The following is a 26034-nucleotide window of genomic DNA, read 5'->3' on the forward strand; positions in this document are numbered from 1 at the left end:
TGCCCTCTGAGTCGCGGGGTGGGAAGTCTTGTGGAACTGAGCCCTTAACCTGTGGAATCTGATGCTAACGCCAGGTAGATAGTATCAGAACTGAATGGTAGGACACCCAACTGGTGTTGGAAAATTGGTTGGTGTCAGAAGTATTGTGTGAGTAGAGAAAGAAACAAATTTTTTCTTTTATATGGTTTCACAAATAAGGCAGGAAACTGGTGCCTCTGAGGCCCGTGGAGCCACCAACGGGAGGGGAGGGTGGCAGCCACCATGGGTCCCTACACCAGCTGAGCTCAGCCTCCTGGGGAATGGGTGATGCCCTGAAGCACCCTTCAGGCCTCAACAGTTTCCTCGGGCAAGGGGAGTAGAATGGGACAAAGCTAATGTCCAAATCCCACAGGGAAGGCCAGTGGCCCCTCTGAGGCTCAGCTGCCTAAGGAAGCTCCAGCTTCTCCATTTCTCTTACTTGAGGTTGCTGGGATTTCCTGGGCGTGAGGACTGGTGTAGAGCTTTGGGTGTAGAGCATCTCCCCTCCCCCACTCAACTGCCAGCACACGGACCAAAGTGAGCACAACCCTTGGGAATGAATATTTACTCCCTACAAGTAGTGCAGGGATATCAGAAATACCATTCCATAAGAAATAAATAAGATCCACACATGGCCAAAAAAAAAAAAAAAAAAAAGAAATATCTTTCCACTGGAGAAATGAGTCAATTCCAAAATATGCGACTGAACATTTTACAGGTATCTCTGTCCCCATTAAAATGGGGCATAAAGGCTTCCCTGGTGGCGCAGTGGTTGAGAATCTGCCTGCCAATGCAGGGGACACGGGTTCAAGCCCTGGTTTGGGAAGATCCCATATGCCGCGGAGCAACTAGGCCCGTGAGCCACAATTACTGAGCCTGTGCGTCTGGAGCCTGTGCTCCACAACAAGAGAGGCCGCGATAGTGAGAGGCCCACGCACCGCGATGAAGAGTGGCCCCCACTTGCCGCAGCTAGAGAAAGCCCTCGCACAGAAATGAAGACTCAACGCAACCAAAAATAAAAAATAAATAAATAAATAAATAAATAAATAATAATAAAATTAAAAAATAAAATAAAATGGGGCATAAGAACTTGGCAAGCCCAGCCACCTAAGACCTTCAGAACGGTATAGTCTGGAACTCAGGACCGGCAGCTCATCCCTCCTCCTGCCCACACACTTAGCAGAGAATCCCCATGTGATCCTACTGTCCACATATCCTCACGTTCCCCACAGAAGTGCACCAAGGGAGAGCAAGCGGACACTTCACCGAGCTTTAGGAACGGGTGCCAGGAGTCTTTTTTGCATGCTCACTTGTCAGTTTTGTACTTGTGTCCTGAGACGTGCTTTCATAGCACACCACGGGGTAGCCAGCTTGGAGGGGAGAGAACTCAGCTTTCCACTACCTCTGATACAGGCTCCCGAGAGTCACCAGGACTGACATGTTGGCTTAGGTCAGTTTCCAACACCAAGAAGAGAGGCCCCAGGCTTGCAAGGATGCTTTAGGCTTCAAGTGAACATGAGGACAGCCCTGGAGGAGGGGAGGCGGCTTTGAGGGTGACTTGGAACCCAAAGGCTAGTGTGTGTGTGTGTATGTGTGTGTGTGTGTGTGTGTGTGTGTAGTGATTCTACTGTATTTCCTGATTTTACTGTATTTCCTCCCAAATACCAGGAGGATTCACAACTTAAGACTTTATGGAAAAAAGGGTTGGGGGAAACCCATGGGATGAGAGAATTTATGAAAGCCCTTATTAATATTTATTACCCTCATGCAATAAAACAGCAGAGGCTCTCAGTGACATTTTACACCCTTTGCTAAGGGGTTCTGTCCAATGTGTTTCCATATCCCACCCTTGCACACTGTTTTGCTTTGCTTCAGACACCATGGATACCAAGAAGCACAATTTTTCCAAGGCTCATGGTCCGTCCAGATGCTCAATGACTTATGGATTTACAATTTGGAGGGCCTCTATTGCAGCCCAGGGGTGCTCATGATTTGCATTACAGGACTCCATATTTTCAGGTTATGGAAAAGGTACAGAGATGTAAGTTACACACTAGAATTTTGTATAAAGGGAACTTAAGGATTTCAGAGGTAGTGGGGTTGCTATCAGCAAACGTGCCAGGGTGGGTTGCTTTACACTCTCCTTCCCTCCCGGCATCTGGCTTCTCAGCACTCAAGAGGTATCACATCAACTCTCGCTCGCTCCAACTTGGAGCAGCTTCAAGTGACAGAAACACCAAAAATCACCAGGGGACGATGTTAACATGCAGATTTCTGGGCCAGATTTAGATCTCCTGAAAGAGAATCTGCATTTTAATGAGCTGGGCCCCAAGAGCCTGCATTTTAATAGATCAGGGCTAAGTAATCTAAATTTGACTTTTTTTTTTTAATTGAGAAACATAATCGGAAGAATATATTCAACCGTGTGTGCAATTCAAATAGTAATGAAGCAAACGTCCATGTGTAAACACTGCCCAGGTTAAGAAATAAAGCACTGATGGTCCTTGGACGCCCCCAAAGTGCCTCTCCCAACACTTGTATCCCCATCCCCAACCCCACCTCTAGGCAAAAGCGCACTCCTGAGTTTTCAGTTACTCCGCCCTCCGCCTGTCACTAGAGTAGTCCCCAAAGGGATACGTTCCAAGACCCCCGGTGGATGCCTGAAACCGCAGATAGTACCAAACCCTATATATACTACTTTTTTCCGATATATACATGCCTATGATAAAGTGTAATTTATAAATTAGGCACAGTAAGAGATTAACAACAGTAACTAATAATAAAATAGAACAATTATAATGATACACTGTAATAAAATTTATGTGAATGTGGTCTCTCTCAAAATATCTTATTGTACTATACTCACCCTTCTTCTCGCAATGTGAGATGATAAAATGCCTACATGATGAGATGAAGTGAGGTGGGTGACATAGCATTAGGCTACTACTGAACTTCTGACAATGTCAGGTGGAGATCATCTGCATCAGGTGATCTTGCGTCATCGAGCCATGACAATGTCAATGGTGGGGTGTTAAGAGCAAACCATGTTGATGGTTGGGGATCCCAGGTAGGGCAGCACGAGATTTCATCATGCTACTCAGAATGCAGCACAATTTTAAACTCATGAATTATTTCTGGAATTTTCCATTTAAAATTATTGGACTGCAGCTGACTACAGGGAACTGAAACCAGGAAAAGCAAAACTGCAGATAAAGGGGGACTACTGTATAGACTGTCGTTTTTAAATGCATCCTAAACAATAGATTGTTTTGTCTATTTAAAAACTGTACAGAAGTGGAATCATCTCTACTGTATGACGCCTTTTGCTGTTTTCACTGCATTATGGTTGTGTGGTTCCTCTTTTCTTGCACCTGGCTGTAATTTGTCCCTTTTTCATCACTGTACAGTATTCCACTGGGTGAAGATAATACAAATGATCTAATCTATCATTCACAGACGGACATTTCTTCCAGCCCAGCTCTGTGGTAAGTTTCTTGTGTTTTATCATGAGGCTAATTTTGTCGAGGAGGAAACAGCGGGTCAAAGAAGTCACGTGATTTAAGAGCCTAGCACAGGAGTTAAACAGCCTGAGTTTGAAACCTGCTTCTACCACCACTGTGTGAGCTTGGGCACATTAATCTCTGTGCCTTGGTTTTCTCATCAGTAAAATGACAATAATAGTTCTTGTTTCAGTGTTGTGGTAATTCAGTAAAACAAATACATGTAAAGTAGTTAAAACCTGGCCTGGGGAAACTAAAAATAGAATTACCATATGACCCAGCAATCCCACTATTGGGCATATACCCTGAGAAAACCATAATTCAAGAAGAGTCATGTACCACAATGTTCATTGCAGCACTATTTACAATAGCCAGGTCATGGAAGCAACCTAAATGCCCATCAACAGACGAATGGATAAAGATGTGGTACATATATACAATGGAATATTATTCAGCCATAAAAAGGAACGAAATTGGGTTATCTGTAGAGACGTGGATGGACCGAGAGACTGTCATACAGAGTGCAGTAAGTCAGAAAGAGAAAAACAAATATCGTATATTAACGCATATATGTGGAATCTAGAAAAATGGTACAGATGAACCGGTTTGCAAGGCAGAAATAGAGACACAGATGTAGAGAACAAACATATGGACACCAAGGGGGGAAAGCGGGGGTGGTGGGGGGGTGGTGTGATGAATTGGGAGATTGGGATTGACATGTATACACTGATGTGTATAAAATGGATGACTAACAAGAACCTGCTATATAAAAATAAATTTAAAAACAAAACAAAACAAACTTGGCCTGGCCCATTCAAATACTTTCAGTTCAGGAATGGGAACAGGGGCTTTATCTTACTTTACATTCTTTGTACAGTTTGAATTTCCCATGAGCCTATGTTACTTTTATGATCCATTAGTTAAACACAAATCTTTGCCCCACAGCTTTCTATCCTCAGCCTCAGGCCCTGAAGTTCAGCTAATGTGCAACCATGAAGGGACAAACCAGGCAAGCCCTCGCTGCAGAGGCAGAGCTGAGTCTAGTCGTCTTGAGCAGCCACGTCTGGCCTGGCCCAGCCTCCCAGGCAGACATTATCTGACCTGTCAATGCCTCTACAAAAAGGAAACAGCCACCACATAGGAAGCAGGGGGACGTCAGCACAAGGGAGGACAGGGATGGCATATGACTCCCATCAGGTGGTCCTCATCCTTGTTCTACTCCTGCCACTCTGACAGGGGCTGGCCCGAGTCTCTCTGGGCTATAGTGGCCTCATCAGTAAAATGGAAGAAAGGAGGGCTCAGACAAGAAGGGCTCCAAGATCTTTTCCAGTGAATTCCTGACACTTGAGGCTTTTGGCTAAAGCTGCCAAGGATCTAGGGAAATCAGCTTGGGGGTTGTTCTCTGGCATTCTTGCCTCCTTAAGAAATGCCCCGGGAGGGGGCTGGACTGGCACGGTCAGTCTTATTGGCTTGGTTGCAGGGGAAGCAATCAATGTGCTGGTTGCAAATAAGGGCCATAGTGGACCTGCTCTCCCCCAAGATGGGCCCTGCTGAGAATGACTGCATGCCATGTCCCCTCAAGTTCATGCCAATTAACTAACACTCTCACTTGGAAGACAACGCCTCCTAAAACACACCGTGACTTCTGAGGAGCTGGGTAACCAACTCTGCCTGCTGCAATTTCCTCAATCTAAGGTCACTCTGGCTCCAGCTCCATGAAGGAGGAGGCCTCCAGGCCCTGCAGCCTGACCTTTCCTTCCTCCTTCCCTTGGCCTCATAATTAGTCGTCGTCATCTTCCTGGTGAGCTGGAAAGCTGAGGGCAGGGGCCATGCAGTCGTTGGTACCACAATTCACATTGGCCTGGGTCCAGCTTAGATAATACATCCCACCACCCTCAACGCCCCCTCACTTCCTCTCGGATGGATATGTGAAGCATCTGGGAAGTCAACAGCTGCCGCCTTATACCCCAAAGAGGGTGGTGAGGTAATCCCCATACATAGTCTGACAAGTGCCGCGGGGTGAAAGGGGCTCTGTGTGGAGGAGAGCGCATTACTGTATTGCTCTGGACTTCCAGGAGCACTCCACTGATGTCCTGGCACCGGAGAGAGATGAAAAGTTAACCGGGTTTTCTCGCCTCCACAAAAGCATCTTTCATCCCACAACAGACTCCAGATTGGAGGGAAGATTTCACCACACAGTGGCCAGAGACAAGAAGCTCTGTCGAAGTCCCTGACCACCCACCCCCACCCATTTCTGAGGACCCCTCTGTAACCCAGAAAGCTCGGGAGACAGACACACGGAGTCTCACAACGGGAATGCTAATGTGTTTCAGGATGGAGAAGCGGGCCAATATTCAGATGTGACTGGAGTTGGCCCCGAGAGGGCAGGCTGTCACCTGGGCTGGTGGGTGCTCTGCGATGCTGAACGATGGTGACTCTCCAAGGAGAGGGGCGGCACCCATGGCGAAGGCGGCTCCAGTCCAGCTGTTAGCAGGAAGAGAAAGGCAAAGTCGTCTTGACTGAACCCACCTAAGTGCCAGGTCCCGACGACTGTGAGGAGAAATGAGAACTCAGTGAGTGTCTAAGGCAGCAGTGGAGCGGCTTTCCCTCCAGCCCTCCGCCCGCTGCAGCCCTGCCCTCCTCAGAGATTCCGTCAGGGTTACCCAGAGCACACTCTGGAGGATAAGGATGCGGGAGAACAGTGCTCCTTGCCACTGAACTTCTCAGGAGGCAGCAACAGCAATGACGAATTCAGCACTGTGTTTTTACCTCTAGTCAAAGTCAAAACAGCCAGTGCCCACAATTCCAGCCTCATCCTGTGGGATGAAACCAAATCCAGAGGGAGAGTCGGGGAGAGCACAGTATCCAGGATGGCCTTTTGTTCTTTTTTGACTTTGAAATTCTTATCACATAAATATTACCTTTCAAAGAAAACGTCTCTAGTACAAAAAAAGTATGTAAATGATACAACCATCCTCTCCAGAAGTAATCTTATGTGTCCTATGAGATCATCTAGGTGTATCTACATATGCTCTTATCCGCCCCCAAATTGTTTTCCCTCCAGAAATATTACATAGAATTGTATCATGTAAGTGTTTAACTTTTGTAAATTTAACTATTTGTGCCAGGGTCATTTCACTAACCAAGCACATGCCCCAGAATAAGCATGAGCAGGGAGAGTGGTGCAAGATTTCAGTTCTCTCAAGCGAGTCCAGTGTTTAAAGAAACATTTTTCCTTCAAGTCCCTAAATTCAAGGCATGTACTTCATCTGGAGCTCAAATAGGGAGATGGTGATCTGTTCCAATGCTGAGGAACACTAGATGTGCTGATCGTTACAAAAGGGCAAGTGAGGCTCCAACAAGACACCTTCCTAAGGTGTCTATAAGGTGTCTTCCTAAGGTGTCTAAGAGTAATCTGGAATATATGCCATTTTATCTAACTCCACTTGGGACCCACCCCTCAGTAAGATGATTCTACTGGTGATACACTATTCCGTTTCTTTCCATTTAGTTTATCTTGGAAGTTGTTCTAAATCAGTATCTATAGATGTCTTGTTCTTCAAGTGCTTATGGTAAGCTATTTCACAGCATGAATGTATGGGATGTTCTTTGGAAAGAGTTCTATTTTCATACCATAAAGAAAGAGAAATGTCACCATTAAAAAAGACACAAACTAAGAACAAATTTACAAACCAAGAATATAACATTTTATTCATTTCCGGATTATGAGTATTACACAGCATATACATATATTTAGATAATATATAAAACAAAGAACAAACCATAGGAAGAAATATCGGTCTGAAATTGCCTTTACGGGACATCTTTAATTCTGTAAGTTCATGGTAAATGTATCTCCCCACACACCGAGGCAGGCAGCAAGATAAACTCTGGCATTCATGTATCAAAGGACAGCTTATCCCCCACTGTACTTACAACGCACGGCACGGTCACTGGTAGCCACGACCAGGGACGCCAAGGAGTAGGTAAAAGAACCGCAGCACAGTGAACTAATATAAATATTTGTTTTTTTGCATTGTCCTCCAGATAGTTTCCTTTTTAAACTAAGAGTCACATCCAGGGTCTATCCCTTGAGTTGCATTCGAGTTATTGCTGGAGGGGAAAGAAAAAAAAGTAGAATAAAGGCATCAGTTTAAGTTATTAGAAAACCGACGGTCAGTGCCACTGACCCCCTACCTCTAGTGACACTCAAGGGGATGCTGGACTGTGGGGAGATGCATATGTGTCACCAGTGGGCAGGCATGTAAGCACCCATCGTCGTGTCAGAGGGGACAGATCAGCTGATAGTAATTTGGGGCTGATGAAGAGGTCCAGATGAAGATACTCTGCAAGGAAGGCCTGGGAGCAGGAAGCAGCAGGATGCCCCCCAGGAGGGACAGTATCACTTCATGGAGGTGAGACAGCAGTAACAGAACATTTCATGGGATCATTCCTGATTCAGTGATGGTGGTGGAAGACCTAAGACCTTATGATGTAAAAGTCCTCCATACTCCATGTCAACAGAGAGAGGCTCTGCAGCTGAACTTGTAGAACAGAGCACTTTCCAGGGACACAGCTTCTCCAACTCACTGTCTGGCCTTCCTCTGAGGAAAGCTGGCTTACCTTTGCCTTATTCTGAACTGGGAGATACAGTTTGAACTCTGCTGGCAGTTCGTCTTCTGAGTAGAGTCTGTCTGAGAAGTAAACCCGTCGGATGCGACAGTTTGCATGGATCTGTGGATGCAAGACTTAAAATAAGTCTCTTAAAATAAGACACAAAATATGATTGTCCTTCCTCTTTTCCTGATTTTCCTCGAGCCCCCCGCATGGTGTTGTCAAAGCTTCACCTCTTTGGCATCTCCTCAGCGTGGCTTAGAGGTAGATTCTGACAAGAGGGAGATTTTACTTGCTGTATTCTCCCACTGTATCTGAGCAGATTCCTGAGTAGGTCCTGGGCCTCTCTGAGGTGAAAGCCCCCTGGACAGTGACTTGGGAACTTCAGCCTGAAACCCACACTGTTCTGTCACCTGGGTCACAAGCCAGTAACAAACAGAGCCTAGACCCCTCTCCCATTTGGGGCTCCATCTGGAAAAGGAGCCAGTACCTGCACCCTGAGGGTCTCAATGTAATTTGTGCCATATGCCCGCCGAGTGAAGTCTGACAGGTTGAACTGAATCTGGTTCCAGCCGTCATCCAGCCGCATGGGCATGGTACAGATGAAGGGTTTGACCCTGGTGGTGCTCTGGTAGTTACTTGCCCGAAACCGCCGACGCACATTCTTGTCATCTAGTACCTATGAAATATAGAGAAGAATCACATTAACTCCATCTTGGAAGAAGCAAACAACCCTGATAAGACAAGGACCTGAAACTCCCACAGCCTGGTTTCCCAAGGCTGAGACCCAAGGGAGAATAAACAAACCAGATACAGGTCACATTGGATGCAGACGGCCCGGAAGTAGCTAGTTTATCTTGTCTGTTGCCAAGACAACACCAGCTGCTTATGACATATGACACATGCATCAGGCCCCCAGACCATAGCATGATTCCATAAACATTCTTCCCTTTGAAAAATTAAAAAAGCTAGACTTGAGACCAACAATAGCCCAGTGTTAAATAGTAACTTCCCAAATGGACACTACTCTAACCCTCAAGCTTTGAACTCCTGTAGCTACTGATTAGATTTTCTAGATGCTTACTGCTTCTTTTAAAACTTGGCATTAAACTTTGATTAATAATACCAAAATTATGCCATAATAATAATGGTTGCATCAAGTGTACAGCAGAGGCAGAAAAGAATACATACAAAAGGATAAAGATACTTTCCTGCGGCCACTTTTTTCCTATAAATTGACAGGACACCTCTTTGGTACAGCCAAGAGTGTAGAGATTCATGTGCACATACTTACCTGTACTTCAAAGGTAAAATATTTCTTCAGGTTTTTGATAATCATGACAAGGAAGGGAAGTTTAATTCCCAATGTTTTCTTTGGGTCTGCAGGACATGTGATATATGTGGTGCTGTAGAAAGAGGAAACACCAATAAACACACTACTTGTCTTTTCCTTTGTGGTATGCACAGCAATAACACTCAGTCCAAGAGGATAAATTGGAAGGCAGATCTAAAAGATCCAGATATGTCATCCAATGATCCCTCAACCCTTAAGTTAAGCTAATGCGTTAAAAAAAATGCTGGACTCTGAAACAAAAGCTTAACATAGCACTAGACATCAACAATAAAATATCTGAAAAACAAAGCCAGACCCGTGGATCTGGAAGTTCTTCCAGTGAAAAAAGATTTAATTCTGGTCTAAGAAACTATCAAATGATAGAAAACCAAAACTAAGACCATTGTAACACTGAAAACTACCCTGGCCACCCACTGGATGATTACTGTAAACCCATACCTCCACATAAACACATCTGAGTTAAATAGTAATAACTAAGACTTATACAGCACTGACTAAGTGCTAAGCAGGTTTTAAGTGTTTTATACACATTCACTTATTTAATCTTCACAATAATTCTACAAGGAAGATGTACTGTTATTATCCCTATTTCACAGGTGAGGAAACTAAAGCCTGGGGGATTAAGTAACTTGCCCAAGGTGAGCTCTAAGTAGCAGAGCTGGATTCACACCAGGCAGTCTGACTCTGCAGTCCATGCCATTAACCTCTATGATGTACTACCTCCTGGCATTCCGTGTCTCTGGGAGAACACAGTGGCAACCTACCTGACATTTGTTCCTTCAATCTCTAGCACCAGGGACTGGATGTCATTATCAGTGATTCTTTTGATGTGGCCATTCCGTACCTACAAGGGAGGAAATTAAACTGGTTAGTACTGAAATATCGACAAATAACTCTGTTAAGATTTTGAAGGCTGAATAGGACTATTTAAAGCAGCGGTCCCCAACCTCTTTAGCACCAGGGACCGGTTGTGTGGAAGACAATTTTTCCACGGACTGGGGTTGGGGGTGGGGTGGGATATGACGGCTCAGGCGATAATGCGAGCGATGCAGAGTGGCAGATGAAGCTTCGCCGGCTCGCCCGCCACTTAACTCCTGCTGTGCGGCCCGGTTCCAAACAGGCAGCGGACCAGTACCGGTCTGTGGCCCGGGGGTTGGGGAGCCCTGCTTTAAAGAAAACCACAGTAGCCCAAGGGGCATAACACAGAAGTCTGTGACACCATATGTTAAAGCTTATGTGAAAGTAAGCCATGCTATTACCTCTATACAGGGCCCAATCAACCACCACAGGAATTGCAGGCAATTTGGCAATCTATAAATCAGGACAAATTTCTTCCCAAAGAAATCAACTCAATTTAGATTCAGCCAACGTTTACCAAGTGTCTACTATACACTAGGAACATTCCTAACAACAACGAGCTCAGTCCTAATAACGACAACAAAAATTGCAAGGTCGTTGGTGTTGTTTCCACTTTACAGATGTGGACACTGACACTCAGGGAGTGCAGATGACACACCCTAAGTAAGAGGGGCAGGATTAACGACCAGGCTTTCCACTGCCCTACACTGCCTCACGTAGTTCTCTGGCCAGAAAGGCCAAATGCTGAGTGTCACTGAGAGGGAGGGTAGCAACCAAAAAACGAACGTATCACTACCCCAGGTTTACTCCTACTTCATGCTTCCTTATCTTCTTTTCCCCAAGTTTCTACTTTTTCAAGTATGAATTCAAGCCCCATCTGTGCCACACACAGTAGCCTTCTTTAGCATTTTCAGTCTACACTGACCTCTCTTCTCTCTGATTCATTTTTCTTGCTCATGCAGCCTAGACTATATAATTTAGCACTTCATCCTACATTGTCTTGCATTGTTTGCCGCAATATGTAGGAGGAATATGATGGAGAGGAATCAATATTCGATACGGATTCCTCCTCTCAAAACATATTTAGGAAAGCACAATTATCTTGAAGCATTACACCCAAGCACCTTATATGGACAGAGCAGAGACATGCAAAGGCACTTCTGAGACAGGGCTGGACTCTTAGGGCTGAATGTATTAACACATGAAAAAGATCAACCAGGTTTAGAACCAGATGCATCAGAATGACAAGCATGTGGTCTTTTTCTAGGTATAGTGAAAAGGGCTGCCTGTGCTGTCATATTCAACAACTCATCATGTGGCTTTCCATGAGACTTGCATATGGGGAGAGAATACAGCGTTGAGTCTGATAGTTGTATTGTTCAACACAATTATTAATAATATGGCATTCTGTCTTTAGACATCAGCCTCTGTGTGCTCTGTTCCTGTTAATTTGATCCACTTGTGGTGTGCGTGGTATTCCCCAGGTAACACCTGATATCACTGCCCATCTTTTTCTGCCAGATGCAACTGAGTCTTGTCTCCTCAAAAAAGTATAAGCTGAAGGATAAGGACCAAGTATTAAACATCATTTATATGTTCTATAATGCTTAGTACTCTGCTAGGCATAAACTAAGCATTCAAATATTTGCTGACTTCTGGAATTTGTCACCTTAAGAGTTGGCACATATGAAGAGATTCAAGGATTTTTTTAAAATTCCTGGATAACATATCCACCATGGGCTATTATGGGAAGCCAGAGATCCTAGGGTGTATCACAAAGCCAGTGAGGTTACCAGCATAAAGAATGCCTTCCCACAAATCATCCTTTGGTACCCATTGTCAGAGACAGAATGCTGGGTGGATGGGCCCCAGATCTCTGCCAGTGTAGCATTTCTGGATTCTCAAGTCACAAACATCACACTGAAGTGCTTCTCAAACAAAGCTGGCGACATCCAATGCCCTCCTGCTTTGAATTCTGGGCCTCTTTCCAAGGGAGATTAAAAGCACAAAGACTTGGATCACAAAGACTTGTAGCACATGCCAACACTGCCCACCTCATTCCCCATATAAATGCTCCCAAAGTGGCAATATTCCTCCTCTATTTGCTAGCCCACAGCTGCTGTGGAAAATCATGCAGACTTCTTGGTAAAGGAGGAATTCATCAAGAAATTTTTCCATGTAATATGTTGCAGGCACATTGATAAGAGCTGACAGTATCCCAACAAGACGCAAACACTAATTTTATAACATACCACTAATTATTCTCTATAACTTCATTCTTTCTTAAAAAGGTACCAAATGCAACAAACCAGATGGTTAAATTTAAAGGATTAAGTAATTAGGGTCCAAAGACTACTATTGCTAAAAGGCAACACGTTGCAATTTATCCAACATTGTAAGTGGGACCTCAGATCTTACATCCTGGAAGGTCTCTCTGACCACAGTCACAGGAAGCCTCCCTCAGCTCTAGAAAACCCAGCCAGATTTCACAGGGAGGAAATGTTAGGACATTTGCCTTCTGCCCATCTCAAAGTTTATAGCACTCCAGTAAATGTGACTACTCAGGTCTTTACAGAAGAAAACAATGCCTTACACTGCACACAGAAGCCAACAGACTAAAAGCCAAAACAGACTTTGTGTATTCTTACACTTCTGTCCCAGGGGCAAACTAACTTTCAGTTGGACTGTCAGTAACTTCTTAAGAGAAATTTCTTTCACAACAAACTACCACACTCACAAACTTAATTCTTACAAAATTAATTAAGGTAGCCCGTAAAACACGAGAACCCAGAGGGGGAAAAGGCAGCTTTTTCAAAGGAATGCCCAACAGTCTCTCTAGAGTTTTAACCTGCCTAGTGGTGAGAACAGTCTAAATAGAGCTTTGCCCAAGGAGAAAGTTCAGTCCTCAAAGAAGAAAAGTATTCTCATATCACAAGCTGCCAGAGCTTTAAAATCAAATTAAGTTGATTTCTTAGTGAATTATGATTTTTCTTCTTTATTAAGTTCAAAGGGCTGTAAATACAAATTCACTGGAAGAAGAGTGGAGTGAGGCCGGGAGTGCAATTAACCAGAGATATGGGTGGGAAATGTCCCCAAACCTCTCTCTAGGCTCTAAAACTACGATCAAAGGAGAAAGACAGGTGGACAATTTGGGGCAAGGCCTCCCAACCACCCTGGCAATCTGGCTGTCACTGCCTTAAGTTGTAAGGGTCTTCCAGGAAGCAAGCCCCTCCCCAGTCCAGCTTCTGACAAACATGTATAACAAGACACATGGACTCAGAAAGCATCAACTTCCTTTCCTTAGCTTCTTCCAGTTCAGAGGCCACTAGGCAGGCCTGGCTTTGAAATGAAGATAAGATGAACTGGTCAGCATTTATTGCACATGGTGGAAGTAGGTTTTATTTTACTTCCCTCTCTAAATTAGAAAGTGCCTATTGTTTTTGACTTGCTAATTTTTTAAATTTCATGACACATTCCTGTAGTGTGGCCTATGAGTGTTTTATTCCTCCAAAATAATGATAATAAATAAAGCCAATCTTACAATTTTTAATTTCATGAACTCCTCCCCCCACCCCCCACCGGCCCCAACTATGAGGTGGAGTTAATTTAGAAGCTTCAGAACCCAGGCTACTGGCAATTAAGAATCAGAATGGTTCTCAGCCCCTGCAGGCACCAAGAAGGGAATCTTCAAGCCCTTTTTTGCAATCACTCTCCCAGGCTTTCCATGGTTGCTGGGACAACTAATAAAGAACACTGATTTTTTTTTTCCCCCAATGTAAGCCCCAGGGAGGAGGGTCAAAGCTGAGGGGGGAAATACTACTGGGATAGGGAGGAAGCTGGCCAATGCTCTATATTTCATCAAGTGCTTTAAAAATAACACGAGTTGTATCCGTTCCCTACTCCCACCTTTCTTTTTTGTGGCTCCACCCACTTATCCTGGCAGACAGCTGAGCCCTCAGCCATCTGGCATCCTAGTCTTAATGACACATGTTCCAATTTACATTAAGCCTTTAGAGCTGTCCATTTCAGCAGGAAAGTTTCTGCCCTGAGCTAGGGGCTGGGCTCTAAGTCAGAAAACAGGCAGAGGGAGACCTCTGTGGGGAGAGCTGGGCATAGCTCTGTCTCAAGGCCTGGGCCTTACAGGCTCCAGTGGGTTAAAGGCTTCTCACCCTTTGCGGCACTTAACAGGGACTATCCAAACAGCAGACAGGCAACTTTGGACATTTACAAACAGCCCTTTAGTTAAAGTGAGGACAATAATATGCATTGCTAACCAGGCTCTTCCTAAGAGTGCCTTGAAAGGGCAAGTGTAACTAAAACCCAGGCCTTTGCCCAATTATAGTAAAAGCTATTTTTTGGAAAAATGAATAACATCCTCAGATTGACCCAGGGATAATCTGAAAAAAATAGTTTTAGTACTTTCATGTCCAAATGCTCTCAATTCTACTACTAGAAATTTAACATATACCAACAAGGTTTGCTAATTAAAAGTTAGGGTGTGGGAACTTTTTTTCTGGAGAGAGACTTTGTTCATTTTTAAAATTAGGAACTGGGAATGGGAATCTAATATTTTCCAGCAACAACCACAAAAACTCTGGTTCTAATATTTCGTTTGGGAATGGGGAGGATCAGCAGCAGAAAGAAAGAGAAGCTTGTATGAATTAACAGTCTCATGTAGTAGACTTTTAGGGTATTACCAGTAAAGTCTGAAAGTCACATGTTTTACACAGGATAAGTGGGAAAAGAACCTCCTGGTATTTTCTTTACAAACCAGAAGTAATGTTTACATTAAACATAAAAAGTCCTTTAATAATGTAGTATTTGCTGATCCCAGAAGTTAAGGGAGCATTAAGAAATCCCTAATTTCTGCTAAACTCTTGGTTTGAAAAATTACAAAGGTCTCTATCAGGAAGCTTACCGTCCAGCCAGGAATACAGATCTTGAGAAGCTAATTTCAAGTATGATGAGAAGGAAGTAGAGGTTCTATAAGTGGATATAAATTAACTTAACCTGAGGAAGTACCTTTGCGCTGAGACGTAGAGACTAACGAAGAGGGGTAGGAGTGGGTCCCAGGAGAGGGGCCGGCAAGTACAAAAGCCTAAAGCGGGGAGAGAACAGACTTCTTTCAGTTCAGTAGGAGGTCAATACTAGAAGGGGGATCCTGTGGGACGTCAGCCTGGAGAACTAGTTAAGCAGGTACCAGACCACAGTCTGTGTGGCCTTAGAGCCATGTTAAGGTTTTGGATTGGGAAAGCCATGGTACACTGACTAAATTATTCTCATTTCAGAAGTCTGGAGTTACTGTACTTCCTATTCCTAGGCATCTGAATATCGGGCTCAGTTATAAATTTTTCACTTACTCTTGAGCAAATGCCTCAGTTCCCTGCCCTACTTAATACTGTGTGCCATAACTGTTGCTAAGCATTTATATACATCTTCATTTAATCTCCATAACCATGAGAAGGTGGATTACAAGATGAGAGAACTGAGTAGTTGAGTACTTGCCCACGGTTACACAGCACAGGACATATGACAGAGCCAGGACACAAATCCAAGGTGTCTGACCACACTCTGGCACTGGGGTTTCAAGGTAAGATACTATTCTTCCCCCTAAGGAACCTGTAGTCTAGTGGGAGATATACAATAAATAGGCAACTGCCATTCAGCGTGATATAGAGCGCCACAGGAGCACAAAGGAGACATAAACATTATTTCATTGGGAACTTAAGCTGAGATTTGAAGGATGAGATGGGGGGAGGTGCTGAGAACTTCAGAGTGTCAGATAAATGCAGGTATTGCAAATGTAGCCACACCCCCAAAATGAATTTGCAAATTAAATGTTATTATGAATATGGCATTCACTCCTCATATTCATAAGGAGACACAGAGCCTAAATGAAGCCAAACCTAAGTTTTCCAAGACTGCTCTTCACCGTAAACAAATAACAGAAATTCTCTCTCCATAAACTAAGGAAGGAGAATAGTAAAATTTTGTGAAATCAAAATATGTAACAACTAAAAACAGGCACTTATAGCCAATATGTATCTACTAGCAGAGGGCAGGGTCATTTCTAGATAAATGTGGACAGTCCTTCCCTCCCTCCATCAAACTTTGCCCTTATTACAACTTCTCCTTATTTGGAATCATGGGAGTGGGGAAAATGTCTTCTCTTCCCTAACTTTGTATCTCCCCAAATCTACACAATGCCTGTCACTTAGCTGTTGCTCAATAAATCTTTGATAAGAATATCAGTTCCCAGTGTTTCCCCTTCTGGACTGGATTCCCAACACTTTCTGAGGACTTTATAATACAAATGAGTAAAGGAACACATACACCAAAGCCTATGGATCTGGCCCCAAACTTTCCCTTTTTTCCTCCCTTTCCTTCTCTTGCCTCAAGGGGGAAAAATTCACAGATAAACACTTTTCAATCTAGTCTAAACAAGAAGAGTAGAAACATATAATTCACTTTTACTATTATGAGAATTTTGCTTAAAATGAATGTTCCTCTAAAGGTTTTCTTTGCCAAAATGTCCACTTAATTTACTCCATGTAACCCCGCCAGTTGATCTAACAATGTTTTCACACAGGTTTATGTCATTAGGGTACCATCCGACCTCTAGTGGCGTTGTTAAGGGACACAGTGCACCATGGTTACTTTGCTTTTATATTCCGTGTGCAAACATGTTGACTACTCAAAAAGCTGCATTTGAAAAATAAAACACACTACAAAAGATCAAGCCCGGAAGGGTTAAAATGGGGCAACTCTGATAAAAATTTCACCTGATAGAAATGCTGAGGCCTCTCTACCACTGGAATTCTTTGTGTTGGTAAGTTCTCTGACCTGCTCTGAAAAACCTCTCCTCCTAGATCAAGCCCCATTCTCTATATCAATTGCCTCATATCGACACTTTGGTTACAATCCCAAGTTCAACTGGCATACAATCCACTCTCTCCTTGTCTTTGGACAGTCCAAAATTAAGTCAAGCCACAGCTGAGAAGCCATCATCTTTACAAAGTTCCCAGGTACACTCATTCCGGGTTCTCTTTGTAGAGGTACAATTTCGGAGTTTAAAGTGTTTTTTATTCCAATTTGAACAAAACCATGGAACTGAAAAACTCAGTAAAATGTAGGAAAACAGTTAAGGAGCTGCTCTCTTGGGTAATAAGTAACTCCTGGCATTAGCTCTAGTTTGTGGACAGAATCACTGTGAAAGAGGAGAGCTGGTCAGATTTCTCACACATGCGTAAGGCCAAACTCATTAAATTCAGATCTTTCAACTATCTTATAAAAATGACATTGTGAACACACCATCCCCAAAGCTGCTCTCAGAAAGCAGAATTCCCTAGTGGCAACAGGCAGAAGGCTGTCCATGTTCTCTCCTAATCTCTCTATGTGGCCCCAAACCTTCATCTGTGGATAAGGGAAGACAGGGAATTGTTCTGAGATGATATCCAAAATTCTTGGCCTCATTACCAATGAACTGCTTATTTAGATTATCCTACATTCTTCTCTATAAAAACAGCATTCAACATACCACCTCTCTCCATTTTCCCCGAAGGACTGAAGTACTAAGGTTATACCCTAAATCACCTGTCTTCTCAATGTGGAGTGCTTTATATTAACTTATATTCAAAAAAGGGTACAGATGACTGGGAATTTGCATGAGAAAGGAAATATCAAAGTAATTAAATGCAGACCAACTCATAGATTGCTAGGCACACATGCCCCCAATCAACATCTCCAAAAAGTGGACAGGGTCACCATCTCCCAGTCAGTGAAAGTTATCATCGAGTGGATGCCTGAATAAAGATGATGAGGCTTGTACTTGGCGTTCAGCTTGTTAACACAGACAACACTTTATCACCATTTTGCAATTTCCCTGATGGAGATCATCAGCCACTGAAGGCAGAGTACAGACCCCAAGTCACAGTGAGTGTGGAGCAGGTGCCAAAGGCCACCGAATTCTGGCTTGGTTGGGATCAGTGGGAGGAAGGGAGCAAATGAATGAAACCCAAACATAACTGAGTTCTGGCTGTGCCTCTATAAGGGGGCCTGGAACAAAGGCTCTGTGTCTAGTGCCCAGCACAGTGCCTGGTACAACACAGGATATCAGTAAATATTTGTGAAATCAGTGAACAGCGGTTCCTTTCATCTGCGCGTTCCCGAAGCAACCTCACGTGAGTTTACGCTTTTCATGCCGTGAGACGGGCACTATCGACCCCACCATATAGATGCGGACACTGAGGCTGAAGAACCGACTGGCCCAGTCAAGTCTGCGGCGAGGAACCACTATCCTAACCACACTACTGCCGCAGGACACTTAAACCCCAGGCACGCCCACCCCACAATGCATCCCCCGCTGCTTACACGACGCCCCCACATGGCGCCTCAGTCACGCCAGGCTGGGGACAGGGGATAGCAGAGACCGCCCGGCCTCCCCCAGGCCCTAGTTCGACACAACTACCCGCTACCCCGGGCCCAGCCCCGGGCCCCCGCCCCGCCGCCGCCCCCAGCCCCTGACCTTTTTGTCCCAGATTTGCAGGGGCTTGCTGCCAATGCTGTAGAGGATAGAAAGGAAGCCGCTCTGGAACGTGTTCTTGAACATCTCGCCCGCGGCCTTCTCCTCAGCCGCGCCGAAGCCGACCTAAATATGGGCACCAAGTGGCGAAGGCAAAACAGGGGGCCGGCCCTGGTCCGAAGAAGGGACGCTGCGCTCCTGACCTCTCGATCGGTAGCCACAGACAGCTGGAGTTGGACGCGGGACGCTGCGTCCGTGAACTTCAGCTCCTAGAAGAACTACGCCACCTAAACCCAGAAACCACAGCAACTGCCGCCCGCGCCGTTCTCCCCTCCTTAAATGGAGGCGGCGGCCTCCCGCCGCCTGCGATGGATCCCTCCGCCCACTTGAGCCCGCCCCCTGAGAGCGCTGAGCCCAATCCCGCCACAGGGCTCACAGACTTCCTGTTCCTTCCGCTCTTAAGCCCCGCCCTGGTTCCGCCTCCTCGTGAAAAGAACTCCTTTGCCAAGGGACTATTTTCCCATCGTTGTCCCATAGCTGCTTTTAGAAAGCGGAAGGAGACAGGATTATAGAATATGTTGTTAGCAGCTACGTGGTGTCATGGAAACCTGGCGGGGGTGGGGTCAAAGCGCGTGAAGACCAGGCCCCGCCCCCTAAGGGGCTAGGAGGAGTTACAAAGGCAAAAGAAAAGTGAGGAAGGGCACGGAAGGTGGCTCGGATAAGCTTACCTGGTGTCCTGCGAATGACAAATAAATACTTGTTGGCCGAGTACTGGATAAGGTTAAAGCAGCTAACCAGTATTGCGCACTGTGCTAAATGCCTTATAGGCATCATTGCTTTAATTATTGACAGGATCGTTATGAATACTCCACATAACTTGTGGGATGAAGTCAAAGCAATACTTGGAGGAAAATTTATCGCCTTAAATGCATGATTAGAAAACAAGGCCTGAACATTAGGATAAAAGCAGAAAGTAATGCAATTAAAATAAAGTTGAGTTGGTTGAGTTGAATAAACAGCTGGTTTTTTTAAAAAATCAATTCTTAGAATTTTTTTTTTATAAATTTATTTTTATTTTTGGCTGAGTTGGGTCTTCATTGCTGCTCACGGGCTTTCTCTAGTTACGGCAAGCAGGGGCTAATCTTCTTCGTCCCGGTGCACGGACTTCTCCTTGTGGTGGCTTCTCCAGTTGTGGAGCACGGGCTGTAGGCGCACAGGCTCACTAGCTGTGGCACGTGGGCTCAGTAGTTGTGGCTCATAGGCTCTAGAGCGCAGGCTCAGTAGTTGTGGCACACAGTCTTAGTTGCTCCGTGGCATGTGGGATCTTCCCAGACCAGGGCTCGAACCCATGTCTCCGGCGTTGGCAGGCCGATTCTTTTTTTTTTTTTTTAATTTTTTTTTAATTTTTATTTATTTATTTATGGCTGTGTTGGGTCTTCGTTTCTGTGTGAGGGCTTTCTCTAGTTGCGGCGAGCGGGGGCCACTCTTCATCAAGGTGCGCGGGCCTCATTATCGCGGCCTCTCTTGTTGCGGAGCACAGGCTCCAGACGCGCAGGCTCAGTAATTGTGGCTCACGGGCCCAGCTGCTCTGCGGCATGTGGGATCTTCCCAGACCAGGGCTCGAACCCGTGTCCCCTGCATTGGCAGGCAGATTCTCAACCACTGCGCCACCAGGGAAGCCCCAGCAGGCCGATTCTTAACCACTGCGCCACCAGGGAAGCCCTAGAACATTTTTTAAAAGATATAAAATAAGCTATGGTATTTCAAGTGTGGAAGAAATCCCAAATGTTGGAAACCAGTCACTCACTGAGCATTTACCTGGATATTACTCTGTGTTCAGGCCTGTGTTGGGTATTGTGGCTGACAGAAAAGGAGTTTGCAGCTAACTTCACTGTAACAACTAATGTCGTCATTGTAATAACTAATAATTCCTAACATCAATTGAGCATTTATTTTGTGTCAGGCATATAATAGAGTGCCTTAGCCTTTATTAAATCATTTAATCCTCATGGCAATGCCGTGAACAGTCCAACCAGAATTTCCAGACAGAAGGAAAAATATGGATCTTATTACAGCAGAAAGTCAAAAATGTTTATACAAAGCTGTTATTTTTGGATGATTTCTGAGGACTCTGTATAATTCAGGTCAGTGAACAATTTATCCCTTAAGGTTATTAAATTTTTCAAAATATCCTAGGGGGAAACATAATTACTGTACATTAGATTTTCATGTGCACCTGAGTCTATTGCAGGATTTTAAAATTCTGCTCTCTTGAACACAGACAACACCAAATGCTGGTTAGGATGTGGAACAACAGGAACAGGAATTCATTGCTGGTGGGAATGCAAATTGTACAGTCACTTTGGAAGACAGCTTGGAGATTTATTACAAAACTAAATATACTCTTAATAGGATTCAGCAACGTCACTCCTTGGTATTTACCCAAAGGAGTTGAAAACTTATGTCCATATCAACACCAGTACACAGATGTTTATAGCGGATTAGTCAAAATTGCCAAAACTTGTAAGTGACCAAGACATCCTTCAGTAGGTGAACAGCTAAATAAACTGGTACACCCAGACAGTGGAATATTATTCACCACTATAAAAGAAATGAGCTATCGAGCCATGAAAAGACATGGAGGAAACTTAAATGCATGTTACTAAGTGAGAGAAGCCAATACGAAAAGGCTACATACTGTATAATTTCTATTATATGACATTCTAGAAAAGGCATGGAGTCAATAAAAACATCAGTGCTTTCCAGGGGTAGGGGGGTGGGGAACGATGAATAGTCAGAGCACAGAGGATTTTTAGGGCAGTGAAAACATTCTGTATGATACCATAATGATGGATACATGTCACTATACATTTGTCCAAACCCATAGAATGTAAAACACAAAGAGTGAACTCTAATATAAACTATGGACTTTGGGTGATTATTATGTGTCAGTGTAGGCTCATTAATTGTGACAAATGTACCACTCTAGTAGGGGATGTTGATAATGGAGGCCATGCATGTGTGGGGGCAGGAAATATATAGAAAATGTGTACCTTCCCCGCAATTTTACTGTGAACCTAAAACTGCTCCAAAAATAAGGTCTTAATTTAAAAACAACAACCTTAGAACTATCTTCAAGACCTTGAGGTAGACAAAGATTTCTTAAATAGGACACAAAATGTACTAACATAAAAGAAAATATTAATAAGTTGAATGTCATTATAATTTTAAAAGTCTGTTAATTAAAAGACAAGATTAAGAAAGTGAAAAGGCATATCACGATCTGGGAGGACGTATGTGCAATACATACACCAGACAAAAAAAATCTTTTATCCAGAATATATAAAGAACTCCCACAAATTAATAAGAAAAAGACAGAAAACCCAATTTTGAAAAACAAAAGAAAATATTCAAATGACCGATAAGCATATGGAAAGATGCTCACCATATCTTGTCATCAGGAAAATGCAACTTTAAATCATGAGACACTGCTGCAGATCAACCAGAATGGCTAAAATTAAAAGGACTGACAATACCCACTGATAGGGAGGATTTGGAGCAACTGGAACATTCATACTTTTTTTTTTTTATATAAATTTATTTATTTCTGGCTGCGTTGGGTCTTTGTTGCTGCGCGCGGGCTTCCTCTGGTTGCAGCGAGCAGGGGTTGCTCTTCGTTGCAGTGAGTGGGCTTCTCATTGCAGTGGCTTCTCTTGTTGTGGAGCACGGTCTCTAGGCGCGCGGACTTCAGTAGTTGCAGCACGCAGGCTCAGTAGTTGTGGTGTGCAGGCTCAGTAGTTGTGGCTCACGGGCTTAGTCGCTCCGCGGCATGTGAGATCTTCCCAGACCAGGGATCGAACCCGTGTCCCCTGCATTGGCAGGCGGATTCTCAACCGCTGCACCACCAGGGAAGCCCACATTCATACCTTCTTGATGGAAGTATAAATTGGTTCAGCCACTTTGGAAAACTGTTTGATAATGTCTACTGAATCTAGACATATATATACTCTGTGACTGAGAAATTCTAATGCTGGGTACCAAACAGAAATGCTTGTTTATGTCCATAAAAGACATGTACAGAAATGTTCTTAGCAATGTCATTTATAATAGCCCTAAACTAGAAACAACTCAAATGTCCATCAACAATAGATGGGGACTTTCCGGGTGGCGCAGCGGTTAAGAATCCACCTGCCAATGCAGGGGACACGGGTTCGAGCCCTGGTCTGGGAAGATCCCACATGCTGCAGAGCAACTAAGCCCGTGTGCCACAACTACTGAGCCTGCGCATTCTAGGGCCCGCGTGCTGCAACTACTGAGCCTGCGTGCTGCAACTACAGAAGCCTGAGCGCCTAGAGCCCATGCTCCACAATAAAAGAAGCCACCGCACCGCAACGAAGAATAGCCCCTGCGTGACACAACTAGAAAGCCCGCGCGCAAAGACCCAACACAGCCAAGAAAAAAAAAAAAAGAAGGGGCTTAGTTTGTTAACCTGCAGTTTGGGTAGAACCATTGCAGAAGCAGCAAGCAATTCTGTGCCTGGCCCAGAATCTCTGACCATGAACGAATCACAGTCCTGCGTTTAGATAGAATATCTCACCTTGGTGGGATAAGTGTCAAAATACACACAGAGACTATGGGAAGTAAATCAAATTCATAATATCAGTAATCCATGTCAAACAGAGGAATAAGTTTGATTATTGTGATATTTTGTTATTTAAGATATTTAAAATAGTTAACTCATTTAGAGGATTAGAGGATATGGTACTTTGAATTTAATTTGAAATGCTTAAAGGAATTTGAAATTAGGTCTGCAATTTTAGTTTTAAAGTGCTAAGAAAATTTAATTAAGTTTGTAAACAACGTTTGATTGATTAAATCTATGAGTTTAGACTTAGATATGTTAGTATATGAATGCTTAGGAAGATTTCAGCAGATTTTAGGTCTTTCATATTAGCTATTGGAAGTGTTTGAGCAAATCAAACAGACTAAAAATGTGGTTTACTTTGAAATTGTCTAAGGAAACTAGATTAAGTATGTGAGCAATGTTTATGGTTTAACCCATTAAGTTTTGAATTAAGTGGGCATCAAAGATTAACCAAAATAAATGTTCAAATTTACGTACAAAACCAACCAGTTTGTAGTTATAACAAGGTTTGTAGACACAAGACAAATTAGATTTTTAAACGTACAGCTTCTTTCTTTTTTTAAAAATAAATAAATTTATTTATTTATTTATTTATTTATTTATGGCTGCTTTGGGTCTTCGTTGCTGCGTGCAGGCTTTCTCTAGTTGCAGTGAGTGGGGGCTACTCTTCGTTGTGGTGCGTGGGTTTCTCATTGCGGTGGCTTCTCGTTGCAGAGCATGGGCTCTAGGCACACGGGCTAAGTAGTTGTGGCTCAAGGGCTTAGTTGCTCCGTGGCATGTGGGATCTTCCTGGACCAGTGCTCGAAGCCGTGTCCCCTGCATTGGCAGGCAGATTCTTAACCACTGTGCCACCAGGGAAATCCCAAAACGTACAGCTTTAATAACTAAGATAGTATATAAAACACCCAGAACTCCAAGAATCACTTTTAGAGCACAAAAGCCCTGGTTACTTGCTAAAATCCAGTGGACAGCATCTGTTTATGTCAGTCTGAGACCAGAAACTCCAAGCACCTGGCCACTAAAGGACACAAGGGACTTGCCACACACTGTAAGGCAGAGATTATTCTTCACCCCTCCCTGCTGATGGGAATGGGGAGATATAGGAATGAGGTGAGGGGTTGTGCCTAGAGAATCACCCTTAGCTGGGAACAAAGATGGAAGACTGCCCAAATGACTGCGGTGCTCAGCTAGCAGACGGAGCACCGCTGAATCCCAGCTCAGTGGTTATATCCAAAGACATCGTTAAAAGAGCCAGTGGCGGGCAGATGAAGCTCCTGCTAATCTGAGAGTGAAGTTCAAAGGGGACTGTGTTGGGACCCTGCATGTTATTGTTATTTTTAAAATTTATTTTTAAACTTAAATACAGTAAAATATACTCCTTTTGGTATAATTTTTTTTTAAATAAATTTATTTATTTTTAATTTTTGGCTGTGTTGGGTCTTCATTGCTGCACTCCGGCTTTCTATAGTTGCGGCGAGCAGGGGCTACTCTTTGCTGCGGTGTGCAGGCTTCTCATGGCGGTGGCTTCTCTTGTTGCAGAGCACGGGCTCTAGGCGCTTGGGCTTCAGTAGTTGTGGCACGCGGGCTCAGTAGTTGTGGCACTCAGGCTCAGTAGTTGTGGCTCGCAGGCTCTAGAGTGCAGCATCAGTAGTTGTGGCGCACGGGCTTAGTTGCTCCACGGCATGTGGGATCTTCCCAGACCAGGGCTCGAACCCGTGTTCCCTACATTGGCAGGCGGATTCTTAACCACTGCGCCACTAGGGAAGTCCCTTTGGTATAGTTTTGAGAAAGGTACGAAGTCATATAACCATTGCCACATTTAGGACGCAGAACAGCTCCATCACCCCCAAATTCCCTTATGCTATCCTTTGTAGTCAAACCCCCCAGCCCCCAACCTTAACCCTTGACAACTACGGGTCTGTTCTCCATCCCCACAGCTTTGCCTTTTCCTGAATGTTATATAAATAGAATCATCCAGCCTTTTGAGACTGGCTTCTTCACTTAGCACAATGCATTTGAGATGCACGTTATTTTAAAAGTTTGTAGAATATTCTGCAATGAGTTGCTCATCCATTCCACCACCCAGACCATTCAGGCCAGGGATATTTTAAAACATTTACCAGCCCTTTGCATGGTTACTTTTGAAGGCATCCCCATAGCATTTCAAACATTAAAAGGCAGCCATTTTTCATATTCAAGATAACTTTTTTTCCCCGTAATTTTTTTGGAATTCTCAGTTCACAGGATTGGAGAGACATTTACTTACATTTATTAAATTTTTATTTTGCAACTTTCTTATGTTAGAGCCAACACCCTTCTTTCAAGTCTCAAATATTCTGTAGGTCCCTGGAAAGCTCATAGACCTTGGACACCATGCCCCAAGTGCCTGACAGAGCCCCACAAGAATTCCATAGCTAAAGGCATCATGGTGCCAACCTACACCAGTGAGAGAAAGCAATGGAAGACTACTTTCTCTGAATTACAATGCCCTTCCTAAAAAAAGGAAAAAAGAAAAAAAGCATAT

At 44.0% G+C, this 26034-nt stretch overlaps 1 protein-coding gene across 1 annotated transcript; it reads right to left on the reverse strand.

The window, feature by feature from the left end:
• Nucleotides 1-7202: 7202 nt before the first annotated feature.
• Nucleotides 7203-19201, reverse strand: CFAP20 (cilia and flagella associated protein 20). Its single transcript, XM_082439527.1, has 6 exons — nt 18869-19201; nt 10251-10330; nt 9427-9538; nt 8623-8811; nt 8142-8252; nt 7203-7631 (listed from the first exon to the last, which is right to left on the reverse strand). The coding sequence occupies exons 1-6, from the start codon at nt 18950-18952 to the stop codon at nt 7626-7628; spliced, it is 582 nt and encodes a 193-aa protein (XP_082295653.1). The 5' UTR covers nt 18953-19201; the 3' UTR covers nt 7203-7625.
• Nucleotides 19202-26034: the final 6833 nt, after the last annotated feature.

This window comes from Balaenoptera physalus (assembly GCF_965194825.1).
Source record: "Balaenoptera physalus genome assembly, chromosome: 19".
Classification (NCBI taxonomy): domain Eukaryota; kingdom Metazoa; phylum Chordata; class Mammalia; order Artiodactyla; family Balaenopteridae; genus Balaenoptera; species Balaenoptera physalus.

Bases quoted from the DNA above. Each gene is read 5' to 3' on its own strand.
- CFAP20 (XM_082439527.1), bottom strand. From the start codon at position 18,952: ATGTTCAAGAACACGTTCCAGAGCGGCTTCCTTTCTATCCTCTACAGC. The intron at 9,539-10,250 runs GTAGGTTGCCAC...CTCTTTCTACAG, and splicing joins ATTGAAGGAACAAATGTCAG to CACCACATATATCACATGTC. The intron at 8,253-8,622 runs GTACTGGCTCCT...TTGCATCCACAG, and splicing joins TTGAGACCCTCAGGGTGCAG to ATCCATGCAAACTGTCGCAT.